This window comes from Podarcis raffonei, chromosome 1 (genome assembly GCF_027172205.1).
Source record: "Podarcis raffonei isolate rPodRaf1 chromosome 1, rPodRaf1.pri, whole genome shotgun sequence".
In the NCBI taxonomy this organism is placed as follows: Eukaryota; Metazoa; Chordata; class Lepidosauria; order Squamata; family Lacertidae; genus Podarcis; species Podarcis raffonei.
This window is the reverse complement of record NC_070602.1, coordinates 5756493-5776969: the sequence shown is the minus strand read 5'-3', so window position 1 is coordinate 5776969 and position 20477 is coordinate 5756493. Positions and strand designations below refer to the sequence as shown.

Sequence of the window (20477 nt, the reverse complement as noted above, 5' to 3'; positions counted from 1 at the left end):
TTGTGATCTTGCTATTGTGGGACACGGGTGGCACGGTGGGTTAAGTGAGATGAGCGCCGCAACCCCATAGTCGCCTTTGACTTGAATTAACCATTCAGGGGTCCTTTGCCTTTTTAAAAAAAAACATGTAAAGTGAGTTGGGTATTTTGTCCCAATCACTTTGCCCTTGTTTGCATTTTTGTCCGTCCTGGATAGGAGCCACACCAATTCAGAACCGCTTTCGACAAAGGTGTAGCGAGGCAAATGCTTCAAAATTCTTGCTCTGCGTTAAACTACAGGCTTTGGAGTTAGCGCTGCAGCTGCCTGCCACTTGACAGTTTGTTTGCCTTTTTGTGTCGTAAGGTCTAGCCGTGCGCACTTAGCTGCTGAGCAACCAGCACGAACCAATAAAGCGACAATAGTGACAGCTTCTCCTTACTGACTTCTGCCTGGTGAACCACCTGGAAGTGCATTGCAGATCACTGTCTTGAGAATCACTTGCGATTTTTAATCAGTGGTGCAGCTCACTTGGTGTACTGCTTTGCCTTTTCTAGATGCGATACTTGAGAACAGTAGATCATGGATCTGAACACAGGTGAAGTAATCTTAAGGGACTCTCAGGATCTGGTGCCAGATGTAAATGTTGTTGAACCAAACGCAGATAGTGACCACAGTGCTATCAAATTCAATATATATATAAATGGGCAATTGCCAAGAAAGTCAAGCATATTTACATTTTACTTCAAAGGAAGAAACATCCCCAAGAAATTTGGGGCACTGGTAAAAGAGGAAGTTGAAAAGAGGAGTCAAAAGTGGTTAAATCTCTCCAGAATGCTTGTGGTTATGGAAAGCCACAATATTAGAAGCTTGGCTAAAATATACACTGTATATCATTTGTTTGTTGCCTTTCCAAAGTTCAAAAACATGCTCAGGACAGGACTCCTTCCAACATGAAAATACACATAACTGCAAACATAACAAAACTACTCATAAGCAATATTTGTTGTTGTTTAGTTGTTTAGTCGTGTCCGACTCTTCATGACCCCATGGACCAGAGCACGACAGGCGCTCCTGTCTTCCATTGCTTCCTGCAGTTTGGTCAAACCCATTTTTAGTAGCTTTGAGAACACTGTCCCACCATCTCGTCCTCTGTCGTCCCCTTCTCCTTGTGCCCTCCATCTTTCCCAACATCAGGATCTTTTCCAGGGAGTCTTCTTTTCTCATGAGGTGGCCAAAGTATTGGAGCCTCAGCTTCATGATCTGTCCTTCCAGTGAGCACTCAGGGCTGATTTCCTTCAGAATGGAGAGGTTTGATCTTCTTGCAGTCCATGGGACTCTCAAGAGTCTCCTCCAGCACCAGAATTCAAAAGCACCAATTCTTTGGCGATCAGCCTTCTTGATGGTCCAGCTCTCACTTCCATACATCAATACTGGGAAAACCATAGCTTTAACTATACGGACCTTTGTTGGCAAGGTGATGTCTCTGCTTTTTAAGATGCTGTCTAGGTTTGTCATTGCTTTTCTCCCAAGAAACAGGCGTCTTTTAATTTCGTGACTGCTGTCACCATCTGCAGTGATCATGGAGCCCAAAATAAGTAAAATCTCTCACTGCCTCCATTTCTTCCCCTTCTATTTGCCAGGAGGTGATGGGCCCAGTGGCCATGATCTTCGTTTTTTTGATCTTGAGCTTCAGACCATATTTTGCACTGTCCTCTTTCACCCTCATTAAAAGGTTCTTTAATTCCTCCTCACTTTCTGCCATCACATAAGCAATATATAAAACATTAAAAAATACAAAACCAAACCGAACAATTTCCACAGTGAATAGTTTTGTGCCAAAGGATTTGTGCAAAAGAGACAAGTGTGTCCGTCTGCCTTGAAAGTGACGGAATAAAGCCTGACTCTGCCTCCCTTGTTCCCACTTGCACTGTGTGCAATCACAAATGTGAATTAAATTAGACCTTTTTTCTCCGCTGCCAATGTTGATGGAGGAACTAGCAGATGCTTTCCGAACAATTGATTCCATTTGGGGCTCGGCGCATGATTCCAGACCTCATTAGAGACACTGATGGCAGAAGCAAACCTTGTTGCCTCTTGCACGTCACTCTTCTTGTAAATACCGTTTTGGCAGGAAAGCGGAGTGAAGAAAGGCTGCAATTTCGACCAGGTGTCTCTTAAAGCCTTTTATTGCCTCTGAATGATCTGCCGTGTCTTCAACTTGTTTAAACTGTCAATGCATTGGGGGAAAGTGCCTTAATTTGACTCACATGAAAAGTAAACTTGCCAAAGCTCTTGTTTATTTTTCAGAATTTTTTAAAAAAATGTTGGCACAATTTTCTATTTTCTTTTTCACAGCTAAGCTGTGAAAAAAATATGAGGGGGAGCAAGAAAGGAGTAAAATTTTGTAACCAATAATATTTTCTTCTGAAGGCAAGTTTCGTTCTGTGGTGTTTATGTTTATAGCTATAAGACTTCCTTGCAAGCGCTGTTGATGAAGCAGAGAATGGGGAAAACGCAGGGTGCCCCCCCTTTCAATGGGAAATTACTTTGATGGGAATAGTCATAGTACCACCCTATTCTACCATGGTCAGACCCCACCTGGAATACTGTATCCCATTCTGGGCACCACAGTTTAAGAAGGATGTTGACAGGCTGGAATATGTGCAGAGGAGGGAGACCAAGATGATCAAGGGTCTGGAAACCAAGTTTTATGAGGAGCACTTGAAGGAGCTGGGATGTTTAGCCTGGAAAAGAGGAGATGGAGAGGAGACAGGATAGCTATCTTCAAATATCTGAAGGGCTGTCCAGTGGTGGGGCAAGCTGATCAGGCGCCTGGGGCAGCGCACATGCCAGCCGCCCACAGGGCGTGGTCAGCCGGGGCAGGACGCTCTGTGAGGCCTCCGAGGAGTCTGCCTGCTTCCTCCCACTCTGTTGTCCTACAGCGGAGGGGGAGGCAGCGGGCGGACCGTTTGGGCGCTCAAGATGCTGTGTCACTTCCAGGAAAGACGCGTGGTTCGGACGCACTACAGGCCCCCGCAGTGAGTGCCACCCGGCATTTTGTCACCCCCCCTCAGTGGTGACACCCAGGGCAGCCCGTCCCCACCGCACCCCCCTTCCTCCGCCCCTGGGGATATCGCATGGAAGATGGAAGGACCTAAGCCGATAGATTCAACTTACATGAAAGGAGATTCCAGCTGAACATCAGGAAGAACGTTCTGACAGCTGGTGCTGTTGAATGGTTGAACAGACTCCCGCTAAAGGTGATGGACTCCCCTTCCTTGGAGCTTTTAAAACAGAGGTTCAGTGGTCACCTGTCACACAGATATCAAATCACCCCTCGGTCGTCTTTTCTCCAGGGTGAATGTATATTATCACCCTTCTTAAACTGCTGTGCCTGTTGGGATTTCATTCCTCCCATTGCAGGGTGTGTGATTGCTTTCATCTCATGTCTGTGTTGACATTCCATACTGTTGGAGTCACGAGAACGGAAGTTCAGTTACGCTGTTCTGTTGTACTATTGCTTTTCTGTTCTCTCTCGGAGATGAAGGAGGAGAGAGTAGCCATGATTTCTTTTGTTCTGTTTTGTACGTAATAAAGTAGCTTAGAAATCCACACCTCCAATGCATAGCTACTGCTTGGACTCTGCTATTGTACTGTGTGCACATATCTTCGGATATGTGTCGCAGAAGCGCATCGGGAAAGAAGAGTGATGAATCATCCCGAGGGTCGTTTGTGGGGGAGAACGTAGTTGCCTGGCATTCTCCAGTTGGTGCAAGAAGCCCAGTGACGTCCAGTTCCGTGTACCCGTGCACCAACAGTGCCCACAACTAGACACGGGCAAGACTGACCAGCAGCCTCTTTTATTATGTTCTTAAGAGACCAAAGGGATGCGGGTGGCGCTGTGGGTTCAACCACAGAGCCTAGGACTTGCCGATCAGAAGGTCGGTGGTTCAAATCCCCACGACGGGGTGAGCTCCCGTTGCTCGGTCCCAGCTCCTGCCAACCTAGCAGTTCGAAAGCACGTCAAAGTGCAAGTAGATAAATAGGTACCGCTCCGGCGGGAAGGTAAATGGCGTTTCCGTGTGCTGCTCTGGTTCGCCAGAAGCAGCTTAGTCCTGCTGGCCACACAATCCAGAATCTGTACGCCGGCTCCCTCGGCCAATAAAGCGAGATGAGCGCCGCATCCCAAGAGTCGGCCACGACTGGACCTAATGGTCAGGGGTCCTTTAAAGAGACCAAAGGATGCGGTGCCTGTTGCACTTGCTTGAAAATCCAGTGCTCCATTGAAGAAAATGTTCCATCTAACATTTGTTAAAAAACCTGAAGCATTTTTGTTAGGGACTGTAGGGAAAGATCAGTCCAAAAAGCTGGGAAACATCTTCATGTATGCGACAATGGTTGCGAGAGTCCTAATAGCACAAGGATGGAAGACTGAAGAAACCCCAACTAAAGAATCATGGCAAGAAAAATTGGTGGACTATGCAGAACTGGCAAAATTGACACATAAGCTACGGGACAAGGATAACTGTGACTTTAAAGATGAATGGGAACCCTTTACAAAGTATTTGAAGAGGGAACAAAGTGAATTTTACTGCTTGGCTGGCTTTGAATAAACATTCACAAGCTTTTTATCGACAATAATCAGTTAAATAATTTAAGGATTTATACAACTTTATAACATGCAGAGAACAGCATTCACAGAGAAATCAAAGACTGGAACTGAGGGAAGTCGGGGGGTGGGTGGGTTTTGTGTGGGAGCGTGGAGGGAGGGAGGAAACGGGGGGGGGGAATTAAGGGTGACATGTTTTTGGATAATATGTTTTGTTTAAATCTTTAATAAAAATTATACAAAAAAAGAAAAAAGAAAATCCAATGCTCCCATGGGCATTGAAAGGTTAATGACCCCCGCCGTAGCAGAGTGCGACTCTTACCAGTTATGTGAATGTTCCACCTACCCATTCATTGTACTTCTGAAGTGGCCTTTTTCCAAGTCAGGGAAACTTAAAGAGTCCCCTCCACAGAGGGCAGAGATGATGGGAAGCGAGAAGGCAAGAGTCAGGGGTTTTGAGGAGAGCCCTTTGGCGGCACATGGGTTTGCGTAGGCGCACATGCACCCAGTCTGAGCCGCTATAAGCATTGCTGGCTCATGTTCCGGCTCTGGCCTTTGAAGCAACTTCGTAAACTCCTCGTGGTTTTGATTACTCCGGCTGCGGCTGGAGAATGCAAAGCACCAGAGAGCCAGCCATCCTAGCCGTTTGGTGTCTTCCGTTAATCTGCCCTAAAGGCTGTAAAGGCAGCCTCTTCATCTTTTCCTTTTCGCTCACCTCCCAAGCGACATTAAAGCCATGCAAATAGTTCCTATAGCAACAGGCTCTTTTACCTCTGACGCAAAGCCTCCAAATCATGGCCGATTCTCTTCCCTTCCTATTCAGATTTTATCTTCTCCCAACTGTTGCGATCCTCTCTTTTGTCCAAGTCACGTCTGCCGATGGGGAGTTTGCGCTCCACACGTGCTCTAAATGCCTTAGCGGCGCACGCTTTTATATTTGTTGTAGGCAAATGCATTTCAGGGGGTTGGACTGGATGACCTTTGGAGTCCCTCCCAAAACATCACACAGAAGTTAAATTCTATTGAGTTCAGTGGGGCCTTGCTGTGCTTTTACTTGGGAGTAAGTCCTGTTGGACTTAATAATAATAATAATAAAATAATAAATTTTATTTATACCCCACCCTCGCCGGCCAGAGCCGGGCTCAGGGTGGCTAACACCAGTAAAATTACAGTAAAAACATAATACAAAAATGATCTTCAATAATAATAATAATTGACCTGCGTCTGCGGGTCGCGATTCGCCGCTTCTGCACATGCGTGTGACATCATTTTGAGTGTCTGCGCATGTGCGAGTGGAGAAGCCCGGAAGTAACCCTTTCTGGTACTTCCGGGTCGCCGCGGGACGCAACCTGAAAAGACATAACCTGAACCGAACATAACAAGAGGTATGACTGTGGTTCTAAATCTCCTTGGCATCTGATGGGAGGGCATTCTGCAGGGAGGGCATAACTGCGGAGAAGGCTCTTTGTCCATTGTTTTTCTTGTTGTTGCTGCTTCCAACTGTGGAAGCAGAGCATAGCCAAAACGGCTAGTACCCACTGATTACCTCACCTTCATGAATTTGTCCAGTCCTCTTCTAAAGCCATTCAAGTTGGAGTGAGCCAGTGTGGTGTAGTGTTTAAGAGCGGTAGTCTCGTAATCTGGGGAACCGGGTTCGCTTCCCCGCTCCTCCACATGCAGCTGCTGGGTGACCTTGGCCTAGTCACACTTCTTTGAAGTCTCTCAGCCCCACTCACCTCACAGAGTGTTTGTTGTGGGAGAGGAAGGGAAAGGAGAATGTGAGCCGCTTTGAGACTCCTGAAGGGGAGTGAAAGGCGGGATATCAAATCCAAACTCTTCTTCTTTAAAAAAAAATTTTTTAAAAATAAAGCCATTCAAGTTGGCAACCATCATTGCCTCCTGTGGCAGAGAGTTTCACAGATTAACTCTGCACACTGCATGAAGACACCTTTTATTTATCTGTCCCGAATCTTCCAACTGCGAAGGTCCTGTGTGAGTGCCTACAGGCTGTTGGAGGATGGATGGCGGCTAACAGATTGAGGTTGAATCCTGACAAGACAGAAGTACTGTTTTTGGGGGACAAGGGGCGGGCTGGTGTGGAGGACTCCCTTGTCCTGAATGGGGTAACTGTGCCCCTGAAGGACCAGGTGCACAGCCTGGGAGTCATTCTGGACTCACAGCTGTCCATGGAGGCGCAGGTTAATTCTGTGTCCAGGGCGGCTGTCTACCAGCTCCACCTGGTGCACAGGATGAGACCCTACCTGCCCGCAGACTGTCTCGCCAGAGTGGTGCATGCTCTAGTTATCTCCTGCTTGGACTACTGCAATGCACTCTATGTGGGGCTACCTTTGAAGGTGACCCAGAAACTGCAATTAATCCGGAATGCGGCTGCTAGACTGGTGACTGGGAGCAGCCACCAAGACCACATAACACTGGTCCTGAGAGATCTGCATTGGCTCCCAGTACATTTCCGAGCACAATTCAAAGTGTTGGTGCTGACTTTTAAAGTCCTAAACGGCCTCGGTCCAGTATATCTGAAGGAGCGTCTCCACCCTCATCTTTCAGCCCAGACACTGAGGTCCAGCGCCGAGGGCCTTCTGGCGGTTCCCTCATTGCAAGAAGTGAGGATACAGGGAACCAGACAGAGGGCCTTCTCGGTAGTGGCGCCCGCCCTGTGGAACACCCTCCCTTCAGATGTGAAGGAAATAAGCAGTTATCCTATCTTTAAAAGACATCTGAAGGCAGCCCTGTTTAGGGAAGTTTTTAATATTTAATGCTGTATTGTTTTTAACATTTGATTGGGAGCCGCCCAGAGTGGCTGGGGAGACTCAGCCAGATGGGCGGGGTATAAATAATAAATTATTATTATTATTATTCCAACATTCTGCTTCATTTGCTGCCCACGAGCCCTGGTCTTAGGAGCGAAACTTTTCTCCACCCACTCACTCTGGAGACCTTTCAAGTCTCCATCAGTCACGCAGCCGGAGCTGATGGACGGGAGTTGTGCTGCACAATGTTTGGAGGGCACCAGGTTGGCAAACGTTGCCTTGCGGGAAGGGAGTTGGCCAGAGGCAAACGTAATCTGCCCTTTGTACTCGCTTGGAAGGCCTCCCTGCCCTCCCCCCCCTTCTCCAGACACTTCCTAGTGATGGACATGACAGAGGAGCGAGAGCAGCTCCATCCCTGGTCGCCAGGGTTACCTGCCTCCATCTGGCTGCGCACAGGAAATTAAAACCACCCGCGATAGCATATCACTATCAGCCCTAAATGGCAGCTCCCAGCATCGGTGGCCGTGTTTGCGATGGGTGTCTGTGCGTCTGTGTTTGTGTCACAGGAAGCTGTAAAAGAAAAGGTGTCTAGCACAGCTGTAGGTTTTTTTATATTAGCTTTTGAGTCACTGGGAGACGGGGCGGGGAGCTTTTGATGGGCTTCGAGGGTGGGGACCGCTGCCCGAAAGCCCTTTTGTTCTTATTCAGATTGGCTCTTGCACAGGAACTGTGTAAAAAGTACAAAATGAAGTCCAGCTACGCCTTTATGCACAGACTTCCTTCCCTTCCCTCCTTCCTGAGGGCAGGTAACCCAGAGGGGGAAAATTCCAGACGGCAGAAAATGTGCGATTCTGGTGCCGCCTCTTTCGACTTTTCCCAACTGCTTTACAGTTTGTTTGTTTGTTTGCTTTCACAATAGTCGTGGAAGGGAGGCAGCTGCTGTACCCATTTTACAGATGGAGAACTGAGACAAAGTTGTTGCTCGGTGAGGTCATGGCAGCCTCATTGCAAAAGGGATGCTTTTTAGAGCATCTACCTTTGCATGCCTGGTCCCAGGTGCAATCGCTGCCATTTCCCAGAAAGGACTTAGGAGAGTGCCCTGTCTAAAATAATGTTGTTGCTTAGTCGTTTAGTCGTGTCCGACTCTTTGTGACCCCCTGGACCAGAGCACGCCAGGCCCTTCTGTCTTCCACTGCCTCCCGCAGTTTGGTCAAACTCATGCTGGTAGCTTCGAGAACACTGTCCCACCATCTCGTCCTCTGTCCTCCCCTTCTCCTTGTGCCATAATAATAATAATAATAATAATAATAATAATAATAATAAATTTATTATTTATACCCCGCCCATCTGCCTGAGTTTCCCCAGCCACTCTGGGCGGCTTCCAGCAAAATATTAACATACAATAATTCATCAAATATTAATAGCTTTCCGAAACAAATGTCTTCTAAAAGTCAGATAGGTGTTTATTTCCTTGGTGTCTGTATCGTTCCAATTTTCCAAGCGAGCACAGTTATTTCCTTGACATCTGATGGGAGGGCGTTCCACAGGGCGGGTGCCACTGCCGAGAAGGCCCTCTGCCTGGTTCCTTGTAACCTCACTTCCCACAGGGAGGGAACCGCCAGAAGGCCCTTGGAGCGTGACCTCAGTGTCCGGGCTTAGTGATGGGGGTGGAGATGCTCCTTCAGGTATAGTGGGCAGGGTTGCTGCCAGTCAGGGTCGATAAGACTGACCTAGGTGGGTCTGTGGTCAGTCCCACAGCATCCTATGCTCCTAAACTGAGACACAAACTAAAACCTCACAGTTCCAAGTGTAACGGGGCTCCTGGATCCTTTGCTGTTGCTCGAGGCTCAGGTGGCTTCGGTGGTCCAGAGCGCCTTCCATCAGCTTCGGCTACGCCCCTATCTGGACAGCGATAGCCTAACTACTGTTGCCTGTGCTCTGGTAACCTCAAGGTTAGATTACTGCAATGCATCAAACGTAGGGCTGCCCCTGAAGACTGCTTGGACATTTTGGCTGGTGCAGAATTTGGCAGCCAGGTTGCTCATTGGTGCAAGATGGTGTGAGCATTTATCACCAATCCTGGCTGCCGGTTAGTTTCCAGGCCCAATTCAAAGTGCTGGTTATGACCTATAAAGCCTCAGGACCTCAATTCCTCAAGGACCACCTCTCCCCATAGGAACAGATCCAGACCCTGCAATTATCGTCTGAGGCCCTTCTTTCTGTGCCTCCTCCTCGAGAAGTCCAGAGGTTTGCAACACAAGAATGAGCCTTTTCTGTGGTGGCCCCCTGTTTGTGGAATGCTGTCCCCAGAGAGGCTCACCTGGTTACATGTCTTTAGGTGCCAGGTGGAAACATTCTTCTTTACCCATACCTTCGGCCATTAAATAATCTTTTGTTGTTTAGTCGTTTAGTCGTGTCCGACTCTTCATGACCCCATGGACCAGAGCACGCCAGGCACTCCTGTCTTCCACTGCCTCCCGCAGTTTGGTCAAACTCATGCTGGTAGCTTAGAGAACACTGTCCAACCATCTCATCCTCTGTCGTCCCCTTCTCCTTGTGCCCTCCATCTTTCCCTACATCAGGGTCTTTTCCAGGGAGTCTTCTCTTCTCATGAGGTGGCCAAAGTCTTGGAGCCTCAGCTTCAGGATCTGTCCTTCCAGTGAGCACTCAGGGCTGATTTCCTTCAGAATGGAGAGGTTGGATCTTCTTGCAGTCCATGGGACTCTCCAGAGTCTCCTCCAGCACCATAATTCAAAAGCATCCATTCTTCGGCGATCAGCCTTCTTTATGGTCCAGGTCTCACTTCCATACATCACTACTGGGAAAACCATAGCTTTATGGTTTAAATACCTTTGTTGGCAAGGTGATGTCTCTGCTTTTTAAGATGCTGTCTAGGTTTGTTATTGCTTTCCTCCCAAGAAGCAGGCGTCTTTTAATTTTGTGACTGCTGTCACCATCTAAACTCAAGGCTAGATTACTGCAATGCATTAAACGTAGGGCTGCCCCTGAAGACTGCTTGGACATTTTGGCTGGTGCAGAATTTGGCAGCCAGGTTGCTCATTGGTGCAAGATGGTGTGAGCATTTATCACCGATCCTGGCTGCCGGTTAGTTTCCAAGCCCAATTCAAAGTGCTGGTTATGACCTATAAAGCCTCAGGACCTCAATTCCTCAAGGACCACCTCTCCCCATAGGAACAGATCCAGACCCTGCAATTATCGTCTGAGGCCCTTCTTTGTGTGCCTCCTCCTCGAGAAGTCCAGAGGTTTGCAACACAAGAATGAGCCTTTTCTGTGGTGGCCCCCTGTTTGTGGAATGCTGTCCCCAGAGAGGCTCACAGTGCTATCATTACATGTCTTTAGGTGGAAACATTCCTCTTTACCCAGGCCTTCGGCCGTTAAATAATCTATGGCCTGTTAAATGGGGGTGGTGGAGGGGGGGAGGACTGTTATTATTTAAGATGAATTTTAAGCCATATTTTAATTAATTTTTAATATTTTAATTTAATTTTAATTAATTAATTAGAGAGCCAGTGTGGTGTAGTTGTTAAGAGCGAGAGACTCGTAATCTGGTGAACCGGGTTCACTTCCCCGCTCCTCCACCTGCAGCTGCTGGGTGACCTTGGGCCAGTCACACTTCTCTGAAGTCTCTCAGCCTCACTTACCTCACAGAGTGTTTGTTGTGGGGGAGGAAGGGAAAGGAGAATGTGAGCCGCTTTGAGACTCCTTAAAGGGAGTGAAAGGCGGGATATCAAATCCAAACTCTTTTTTAAAAAAACTGTTTTTGGTTTTTTTCTATTACATTTTATTGTAATTAATTGTAATTTATTTTTGGAGTTAGCCGCCCTGGCCGGCCCGGACAGGGAATAAATAAAACATTACTATTAATTATTATTATTATTATTATTATTATTATTATTATTATTAGTTATTATTATATGTTATTATGTTATTATTCTGTGTTAGAGGGTTTTTTTCTTCTGGTGGCAGACGACAGAACCACGTGACCGGTGTAAAACACTCGCCAAACCAAATATCTGGTATCGATCCTTGTTTGGCTGAATTATATATCATATTTCTGCGCATTTGTACTTCTGTGAAAAACAGAACAAGGATCGATACCAGATATTTGGTTTGGCGAGGACCCAGCTGGGAACAGCGAGGGCAGAAACAATCAAAACACACTGTTCTTCCTTCACTGTCATCAGTAGCAACTTGGAGAGCCAGCGTGGTGCAGTGGTTAAGAGCGGTGGACTCGTAATCTGGTGAACCGGGTTCGCTTCCCCGCTCCTCCACATGCAGCTGCTGGGTGACCTTGGGCTAGTCACACTTCTCTGAAGTCTCTCAGCCTCACTCACCTCACAGAGTGTTTGTTGTGGGGGAGGAAGGGAAAGGAGATTGTTAGCCACTTTGAGACTCCTTAAAGGTAAAGGGTAAAGGGACCCTTGAACATTAGGTCCAGTCGTGGCCGACTCTGAGGTTGCGGCGCTCATCTCGCTTTACTGGCCGAGGGAGCCGGCGTACAGCTTCCGGGTCATGTGGCCAGCATGACTAAGCCGCTTCTGGCGAACCAGAGCAGCGCACGGAAATGCCGTTTATCTTCCCGCCGGAGCGGTACCTAGGGTAGTGATAAAGCAGGATATCAAATCCAAACTCCTCCTCTTCCTCCTCCTCTCCTTCTTCCTCTTAATGTGCTTTGCTTAATTTCAGATGTACTAAACGATGCCATATTTGATGAAGATCACGATGAAATGGTGATCGTGAAGGACATAGACATGTTCTCGATGTGCGAGCACCACCTGGTTCCATTTGTGGGAAAGGTAATTTTTGACTTCCATCCCCCTTTCTCGCTTTTTATTATTATTTAAAAAACCCAGCCACACACAGAGAATGAGCAGGCGTATGAATCGGAATGTTTGGTTCACCAAAGCCTTTAGGGATTCCATCAGCAAGTTATCGCAGAATCGTAGAATTGAAGAGCCGAAAGTTACCCGCAGGGCTCATCTCTTCCATCTCTCCGCTGTCATGCAGGGATCTCAGCTAAAGCAGCCATGGCAGATGGATGAAAATAAGTGAAAAAAGGGAAAAGTAACATAGGCAACGTCTACGTTTCTGGGTAGACTTGTCTGAACAAAAATGTTTTAAGTGGGCGCCTGTTTTATACACGTTTGTTGTGGGATTAGCTGTGTGAGGATTATTGTTATTGTCTCATTGATCTTTAATAATAATAATAATAAATTTTCTTTATACCCCGCCCTCCCCGGCCAAAGCCGGGCTCAGGGTGGCTAACACCAGTAAAATTACAGTAAAAACATAATAGGGAAAAAAACCAATTTAAAATACAGGTTAAGATGCAATTTAAAATGCAGCCTCATTTTAAAAGTAGCCCAGAGATCAAGAAGGGAAGGGAAGGAAACATAAGGATCAGACTGAGTCCAAACCAAAGGCCAGGCGGAACAGCTCTGTCTTGCAGGCCCTGCGGAAAGATGTCAAGTCCCGCAGGGCCCTGGACTCTTGGGACAGAGTGTTCCACCAAGTCGGGGCCAGTACTGAAAAGGCCCTGGCCCTAGTTGAGACCACCTTGCGACTTGGGACCTCCAAAGAGTTGTCATTCGTGGACCTTAAGGTCCTCTGCAGGGCATACCAGGAGAGGCAGTCCTGTAGGTACGAGGGTCCTAGGCCGTATAGGGCTTTAAAGGTCAAAACCAGCACCTTAAACCTGACCCTGTACTCCACCGGGAGCCAGTGCAACTGGAAAAGCACTGGATGAATGTGATCCCATGGCAAGGACTCCGTGAGGAGCCTCGCTGCGGCATTCTGCACCCGCTGGAGTTTCTGGGTCAGCTTCAAGGGCAGCCCCGCGTAGAGCGAATTACAGTAGTCAAGCCTGGAGGTGACCATGGCATGGATCACAGTGGCCAGATCAGGGCGAGAAAGGGAAGGGACCAACTGCCTGATACGGCGGAGATGGAAAAATGCCACCTTTGCTGGGGCTGCAACCTGGGCCTCCGTGGAAAGGGAGGCGTTGAAGGTTACACCCAAACTCTTGACAGAAGGCGCTGGCACTAATTGAGCCCCCGCATGATTGATTTGCATGTAAATCCCACCTTTTCCCTCCCAGGAGCTCAAGGAGACGTACATGGTTCTCCCTCTCCCCATTCAATCCATACAGCAACCCTGTGAGGTAGGCTAGGCTGAGAGGAGGCAGTGACCAGGCCCAAAGTCACACCTAATGAGCTTCATAGCCGAGTGGGGGGATTTGAACCCTGGTCTCTCCCAGGTTCCAGTCCGAAACTCTTAACCCAGCGTTTCCCAAATTTGGGTCTTCTGCTGGTTTGGACTACAACTCCCATCATCCCTAGCTAGCAGGACCAGTGGTCAGGGATGATGGGGGTTGTAGTTCAGAAAAACCTGGAGAAACAGCTTGGGTAACCCTGCTCTAACCACTACAGCACAGGACTGTCTTTCTAGCCCTCATGGAACAGGATACTTGGGTAGTGTTTGGTATTATGCAAGAAGCCAGTGTTGGAATCAGCCACATGGGGACAATCCAAGGGCTTCATTGCCTGTTAGTTTTGCCTGCGGCTCTGTTTCACCTGCGGGACGCTTGCTGATCAGAAGGTCGGTGGTTCGAATCCCCGCAACGGGGTGAGCTCCCGTTGCTTGGTCCCTGCTCCTGCCAACCTAGCTGTTCGAAAGCACGTCAAAGTGCAAGTAGATAAATAGGTACCACTCCGGCGGGAAGGTAAACGGCCACATGACCTGGAAGCTGTACGCCGGCTCCCTCGGCCAATAAAGCGAGATGAGCGCCGCAACCCCAGAGTTGGTCACGACTGGTCAGGAGTCCTGTTTCACCTGCGGCTGAATTTTCTGCAAATTTTAAGTCACCACTGCCGAATTTGCTGCCCAGAATTGCCACCCGGAACCGAGCGAATGCTGGTGCAGAGCTCAGCACTGATCTAGCCGGCAACTGGCGCCTGGGTCATAGCTGTCAATGTTTCCCCTTTTTAAAGGAAAATTTCCTTATTCTGAACAGGATTCCTCGCAAGAAAAGGGAAAAGTTGACAGCTATGGTCTGGGTGGGTGGGGCACAGTGTTGGCAGACGGCTTTTCCAGTGCTGGATTCAGAAACCCAGACTCAGGAGCCAAGGAAACCCAAATTGCGTAAAAGAGGATAAATGGCACGAGTTAAAATTGCGTCTCTTCACTCGTTTAGTACAATTTGCTTTGCTTCAAAGCGAGTTTTGCAAGGAAGGGGGTGGTGGTAAACAGAGGAGGGCTCGGACGAGCCTTTTCCAAGATGTGAAAGCGTATCTTGCTTGTTGCACTTTCAAGATCCAGGTTTTTAGAGAACGGGTGGTGTGTGTGTGGAGAGAAAGAGAGCGTCTCTCTGATGTCTCCCTGCAAATCCTCCCAGTGCTGTTTCTGGAGACCTTTCCTTGCCGAAGTCTTTGCCGACTTCCCTCTGCAAAGGTTGCCCCCACTCTCTTTGCACCGGTCTCGCCTCCTTCATCATAGCTTCTGACATTTCATTTCAAAGCCCTTCGTACCAGCAGCCTTCCTCGAGGGCAGACGTCTGTGCATTAAACCTGATTGCCCTGGACATAAGCTCTGATCTCTTCCAGGTCACACGAACCGTCAGTTAAAAAGGCAGCCTCGCAGGAGCACAGAACCTGCTGTGAGCAATAAACTTCTGCTTTATTCCGCCCCCCTCTGTTTTTTATATTTTTTAAAAAAGAGAAGCTTTTTCTAAAAGATTCAAAAGTTCTGGATGCTGGGAGTTCAGGATCTAATCTGTGCTCAGATTTATTATTATTTGTTATTATTATTAATACTACTACACAATCAGGAAAGAGCTGCGGGAGCAAAAGGACTCTTCCCCCATCACTGTGGGAGGAAATAATAATAATAATTTATTATTTGTACCCCGCCCATCTGGCTGGGTTTTCCCAGCCACTCTGGGTGGCTTCCACAGAGACCAAAAATACACTAAAATGTCACACATTAAAAACTTCCCTGAACAGGCAGAGAGGAAGCAGGATAGTGCCCCAAATCTCTGGCAAAGCCTTGTGTCTTCTAGCATGATTATGGTTTAATTACTGTCTACCAGCTCCATCTGGTACGCAGGCTGAGACCCTACCTGCCTGCACACTTTCTCACCAGAGTGGTGCATGCTCTAGTTATCTCTCGCTTGGACTACTGCAATGCACTCTACGTGGGGCTACCTTTGAAGGTGACCCGGAAACTACAACTAATCCAGAATGCGGCAGCCAGACTGGTGACTGGGAGCGGCCGCCGAGACCATATAACGCTGGTCCTGAAAGACCTACATTGGCTCCCAGTATGTTTCCAAGCACAATTCAAAGTGTTGGTGCTGACCTTTAAAGCCCTAAACGGCCTCGGCCCAGTGTACCTGAAGGAGCGTCTCCACCCCCATCGTTCTGCCCAGACACTGAGGTCCAGCTCCGAGGGCCTTCTGGCAGTTCCCTCACTGCGAGAAGTGAGGTTACAGGGAAGCAGGCAGAGGGCCTTCTCGGTGGTGGCGCCCGCACTATTGAACGCCCTCCAATCAGCTGTCAAGGAAATAAAAAACTACCTGACTTTTAGAAGACGTCTGAAGGCAGCCCTGCTTTTGTTGTTGTTGTTGTTTAGTCGTTTAGTCGTGTCCGACTCTTCGTGACCCCATGGACCAGAGCACGCCAGGCACTCCTGTCCTCCACTGCCTCTCGCAGTTTGATCAAACTCATGCTGGTAGCTTCAAGAACACCATCCAACCATCTCATCCTCTGTCGTCCCCTTCTCCTTGTGCCCTCCATCTTTCCCAACATCAGGGTCTTTTCCAGGGAGTCTTCTCTTCTCATGAGGTGGCCAAAGTCTTGGAGCCTCAGCTTCAGGATCTGTCCTTCCAGTGAGCACTCAGGGCTGATTTCCTTCAGAATGGATCGGTTTGATCTTCTTGCAGCCCATGGGACTCTCAAGAGTCTCCTCCAGCACCATAATTCAAAAGCATCCATTCTTCGGCAATCAGCCTTCTTGATGGTCCAGCTCTCGCTTCCCTACATCACTACTGGGAAAACCATAGCTTTTACTATACGGACCTTTGTTGGCAAGGTGATGTCTCTACTTTTTAAGATGCTGTCTAGGTTTGACATTGCTTTTCTCCCAAGAAGCAGGCGTCTTTTAATTTTGTGACTGCTGTCACCATCTGCAGTGATCATGGAGCCCAAGAAAGTAAAATCTCTTACTGCCTCCATTTCTTCCCCTTCTATTTGCCAGGAGGTGATGGGACCAGTGGCCATGATCTTCGTTTTTTTGATGTTGAGCTTCAGACCATATTTTGCGCTCTCCTCTTTCACCCTCATTAAAAGGTTCTTTAATTCCTCCTCACTTTCTGCCATCAAGGTTGTGTCATCTGCATATCTGAGGTTGTTGATATTTCTTCCAGCAATCTTAATTCCGGCTTCGGATTTATCCAGCCCAGCCTTTCGCATGATGAATTCTGCATATAAGTTAAATAAGCAGGGAGACAATATACAGCCTTGTCGTACTCCTTTCCCAATTTTGAACCAATCAGTTGTTCCATATCCAGTTCTAACTATAGCTTCTTGTCCCACATAGAGATTTCTCAGGAGACAGATGAGGTGATCAGGCACTCCCATTTCTTTAAGAACTTGCCATAGTTTGCTGTGGTCGACACAGTCAAAGGCTTTTGCATAGTCAATGAAGCAGAAGTAGATGTCTTTCTGGAACTCTCTAGCTTTCTCCATAATCCAGCGCATGTTTGCAATTTGGTCTCTGGTTCCTCTGCCTCTTCTAAATCCAGCTTGCACTTCTGGGAGTTCTCGGTCCACATACTGCTTGAGCCTTCCTTGTAGAATTTTAAGCATAACCTTGCTAGCGTGTGAAATGAGTGAAATTGTGCGGTAGTTGGAGCATTCTTTGACACTGCCCTTCTTTGGGATTGGGATGTAGACTGATCTTCTCCAATCCTCTGGCCACTGCTGAGTTTTCCAAACTTGCTGGCATATTGAGTGTAGCACCTTAACAGCATCATCTTTTAAAATTTTAAGTAGTTCAGCTGGAATACCATCACTTCCACTGGACTTGTTATTTGCAGTGCTTTCTAAGGCCCCTTTGACTTCACTCTCCAGGATGTCTGGCTCAAGGTCAGCAACCACACTACCTGGGGTGTACGAGACATCCATATCTTTCTGGTATAATTCCTCTGTGTATTCTTGCCACCTCTTCTTGATGTCTTCTGCTTCTGTTAGGTCCTTACCACTTTTGTCCTTTATTATGGTAATCTTTGTACGAAATGTTCCTTTCATATTTCCGATTTTCTTGAACAGATCTCTGGTTCTTCCCCTTCTGTTGTTTTCCTCTATTTCTTTGCATTGCTCATTTAAGAAGGCCTTCTTGTCTCTCCTTGCTATTCTTTGGAAATCTGCATTCAATTTCCTGTATCTTTCACTATCTCCCTCGCATTTTGCTTGCCTTCTCTCCCCCGTGATTTGTAAGGCCTCGTTGGACAGCCACTTTGCTTTCTTGCATTTCTTTTTCATTGGGATGGTTTTCGTTGCTGCCTCCTGTATAATGTTGCGAGCCTCCACCCATAGTTCTTCAGGCACTCTGTCCAGCAAATCTAAATCCTTAAACCTGTTCCTCACTTCCACTGTGTATTCATAAGGGATTTGGTTTAGATTGTATCTTGCCGGCCCAGTAGTTTTTCCTACTTTCTTCAGTTTAAGCTTGAATTTTGCTATAAGAAGCTGATGATCTGAGCCACAGTCAGCTCCAGGTCTTGTTTTTGCTGACTGTATAGAGCTTCTCCATCTTTGGCTGCAGAGAATATAATCAATCTGATTTCGATGTTGCCCATCTGGTGATGTCCATGTGTAGAGTTGTCTCTTGTGTTGTTGGAAAAGCGTGTTTGTGATGACCAGCTTGTTCTCTTGACACAACTCTATTAGCCTTTGCCCTGCTTCGTGTTGATCTCCAAGGCCAAACTTGCCAGTTGTTCCTTTTATCTCTTGACTCCCTACTTTAGCATTCCAATCCCCTATAATGAGAAGAACATCCTTCTTTGGTGTCATTTCTATAAGGTCTTGTAAGTCTTCATAGAATTGGTCAATTTCAGTTTCTTCAGCACCAGTAGTTGGTGCATAAACTTGGATTACTGTGATGTTAAAAGGTCTGCCTTGGATTCGTATCGAGATCATTCTATCATTTTTGAGATTACATCCCAGTGCAGCTTTCGCCACTCTTTTGTTGACTATGAGGGCCACTCCATTTCTTTTACGGGTTTCTTGCCCACAGTAGTAGATATGATAGTCATCCGAACTGAATTCACCCATTCCCGTCCATTTTAGTTCACTGATGCCCAGGATGTCAATATTTATTCTTGCCATCTCATTTTTGACCACATCCAACTTACCCAGGTTCATGGTTCTTACATTCCAGGTTCCTATGCAATATTTTTCTTTACAGCATTGGACTTTCCTTTCGCTTCCAGGCATATCCGCAACTGAGCGTCCTTTCGGCTTTGGCCCAGCCGCTTCATCAGCTCTGGATCTACTTGTACTTGTCCTCCGCTCTTCCCCAGTAGCATGTTGGACGCCTTCCGACCTGAGGGGCTCATCTTCCAGCGTCATAACTTTTATATGCCTGTTGTCTTTGTCCATGGAGTTTTCTTGGCAGGGATACTGGAGTGGCTTGCCGGTTCCTCCTCCAGGTGGATCACGTTTGGTCAAAACTCTCCACTATGACCTGTTCATCTTGGGTGCCCTTCTCGGCATAGTTCATAGCTTCTCTGAGTTATTCAAGCCCCTTTGCCACGGCAAGGCAGTGATCCACGAAGGGGTCCTTCAGGTATACTGGGCAACAATTACATGTTGAAAACAATAAAAATTTATTTGCAAAATGAAACACTCTGGAAATGAGGCAGACATAAACAGGGAATCAACATGCAAAGTGACTTCTTTTTTTGTTTTTAGAAGAACACTTTTGTGCATAGGCTTAGTTATGGTCAGGCATGAGAAACGAGGGTAGGGGCTGTATCTGGCCCCATCTGCATCCCACATTAGATGCAGTTTAGTACCACTTTAAACAGTCGTGGCTTCCCCCAAAGTCTGAAACTCCAGTCAGTGCAGACAATATTGAGGAAGATGGGCCAGTGGTCTGACTCTGTCTAAGACAGCTTCTTGCATTGCTCAGGCTACAGCCAGGAAGTCCTCAATGGCAACCACGATTGTGGATTTCTTTCTGGGGCCTGGTGGCAGCTGACTTCTGCTCTGAAAAAGAAGAGTTTTTTTGGGGGTATTTACTTTCTGCTCTCCAGCCAGAAAAGCCCCCAAACTTGGGCTCTGACGCTTGTTCTTTTCCTCCCTTGTAAAATGATGGCACTGCGGCGCCCGTAAGATTATTCTCTTCTCCAGAGAAAGTACATTCTGTGGCTTTCCTAATTGTTATTATTATTTTTTTCTTTCTAAGCAGTTCCAGCTAATTTGGCAGGGGACAATTTGTCCCTTCTGGCAGCTCCATGTTCAGTGGGGCTCTTCCTGATGCTTTGATCATGCAGACACAACCACTGCCTGTGCCCTCCCCATAGCTGTCAACGGTCCCTTATTTGGTGGGAAAGTCCCTTATCCCAGCGCCGTGTCCCGCTGCTGTCCCTTATTGATGATGTCCCTTAAATTTCCCGGGTTTCAAAGGAAGCAGCTCCTCTCCCTCCCTCCCTGCCGGCCAGGAAGGAGGGAGGCTCCAGCTGTGTTGCTTGGCTGCGTTGCTCACCCAATAAGGAGTCTAAGAACGACTGGGGGGTGGAGCTTGCATGCCTTGTGCCGATCAAATCGGCTGCGTTGCCTGGGGACTCGCCTTTGCTCAGCGCTTCCCAGCGGAGAGGTGACGGTGGTTTTCCTTGCTGCATCCCCTTTGCCGGGTTGCTGCGCTGTGGGAACCACCGCTTGAGGCTTCGTTTGGCTGCTGGCTGGGCTTTCTGCCTTTGTATCGGAGGGGCTCAGAAGTCGAACATATCTGTGCCCAGAAAATCCCTTATTTTGGCTGCTGATCCCTTGTTTTTGAGGCTGCTGGTCCCTTATTTTCAAACCTGTAAGTTGACAGCTATG

The 20477-nt window shown here is 47.6% G+C and overlaps 1 protein-coding gene across 1 annotated transcript in view; it reads left to right on the top strand.

Moving 5' to 3' along the window:
• GCH1 (GTP cyclohydrolase 1) overlaps positions 1-20477 on the top strand; it is a 40532-nt gene that overhangs the window by 3287 nt on the left and 16768 nt on the right. Inside the window, exon 2 of the mRNA XM_053391053.1 lies at positions 12064-12173. Coding sequence (XP_053247028.1) covers positions 12064-12173 — 110 coding nt within the window. The remainder of the gene's footprint in view (positions 1-12063; positions 12174-20477) is intronic.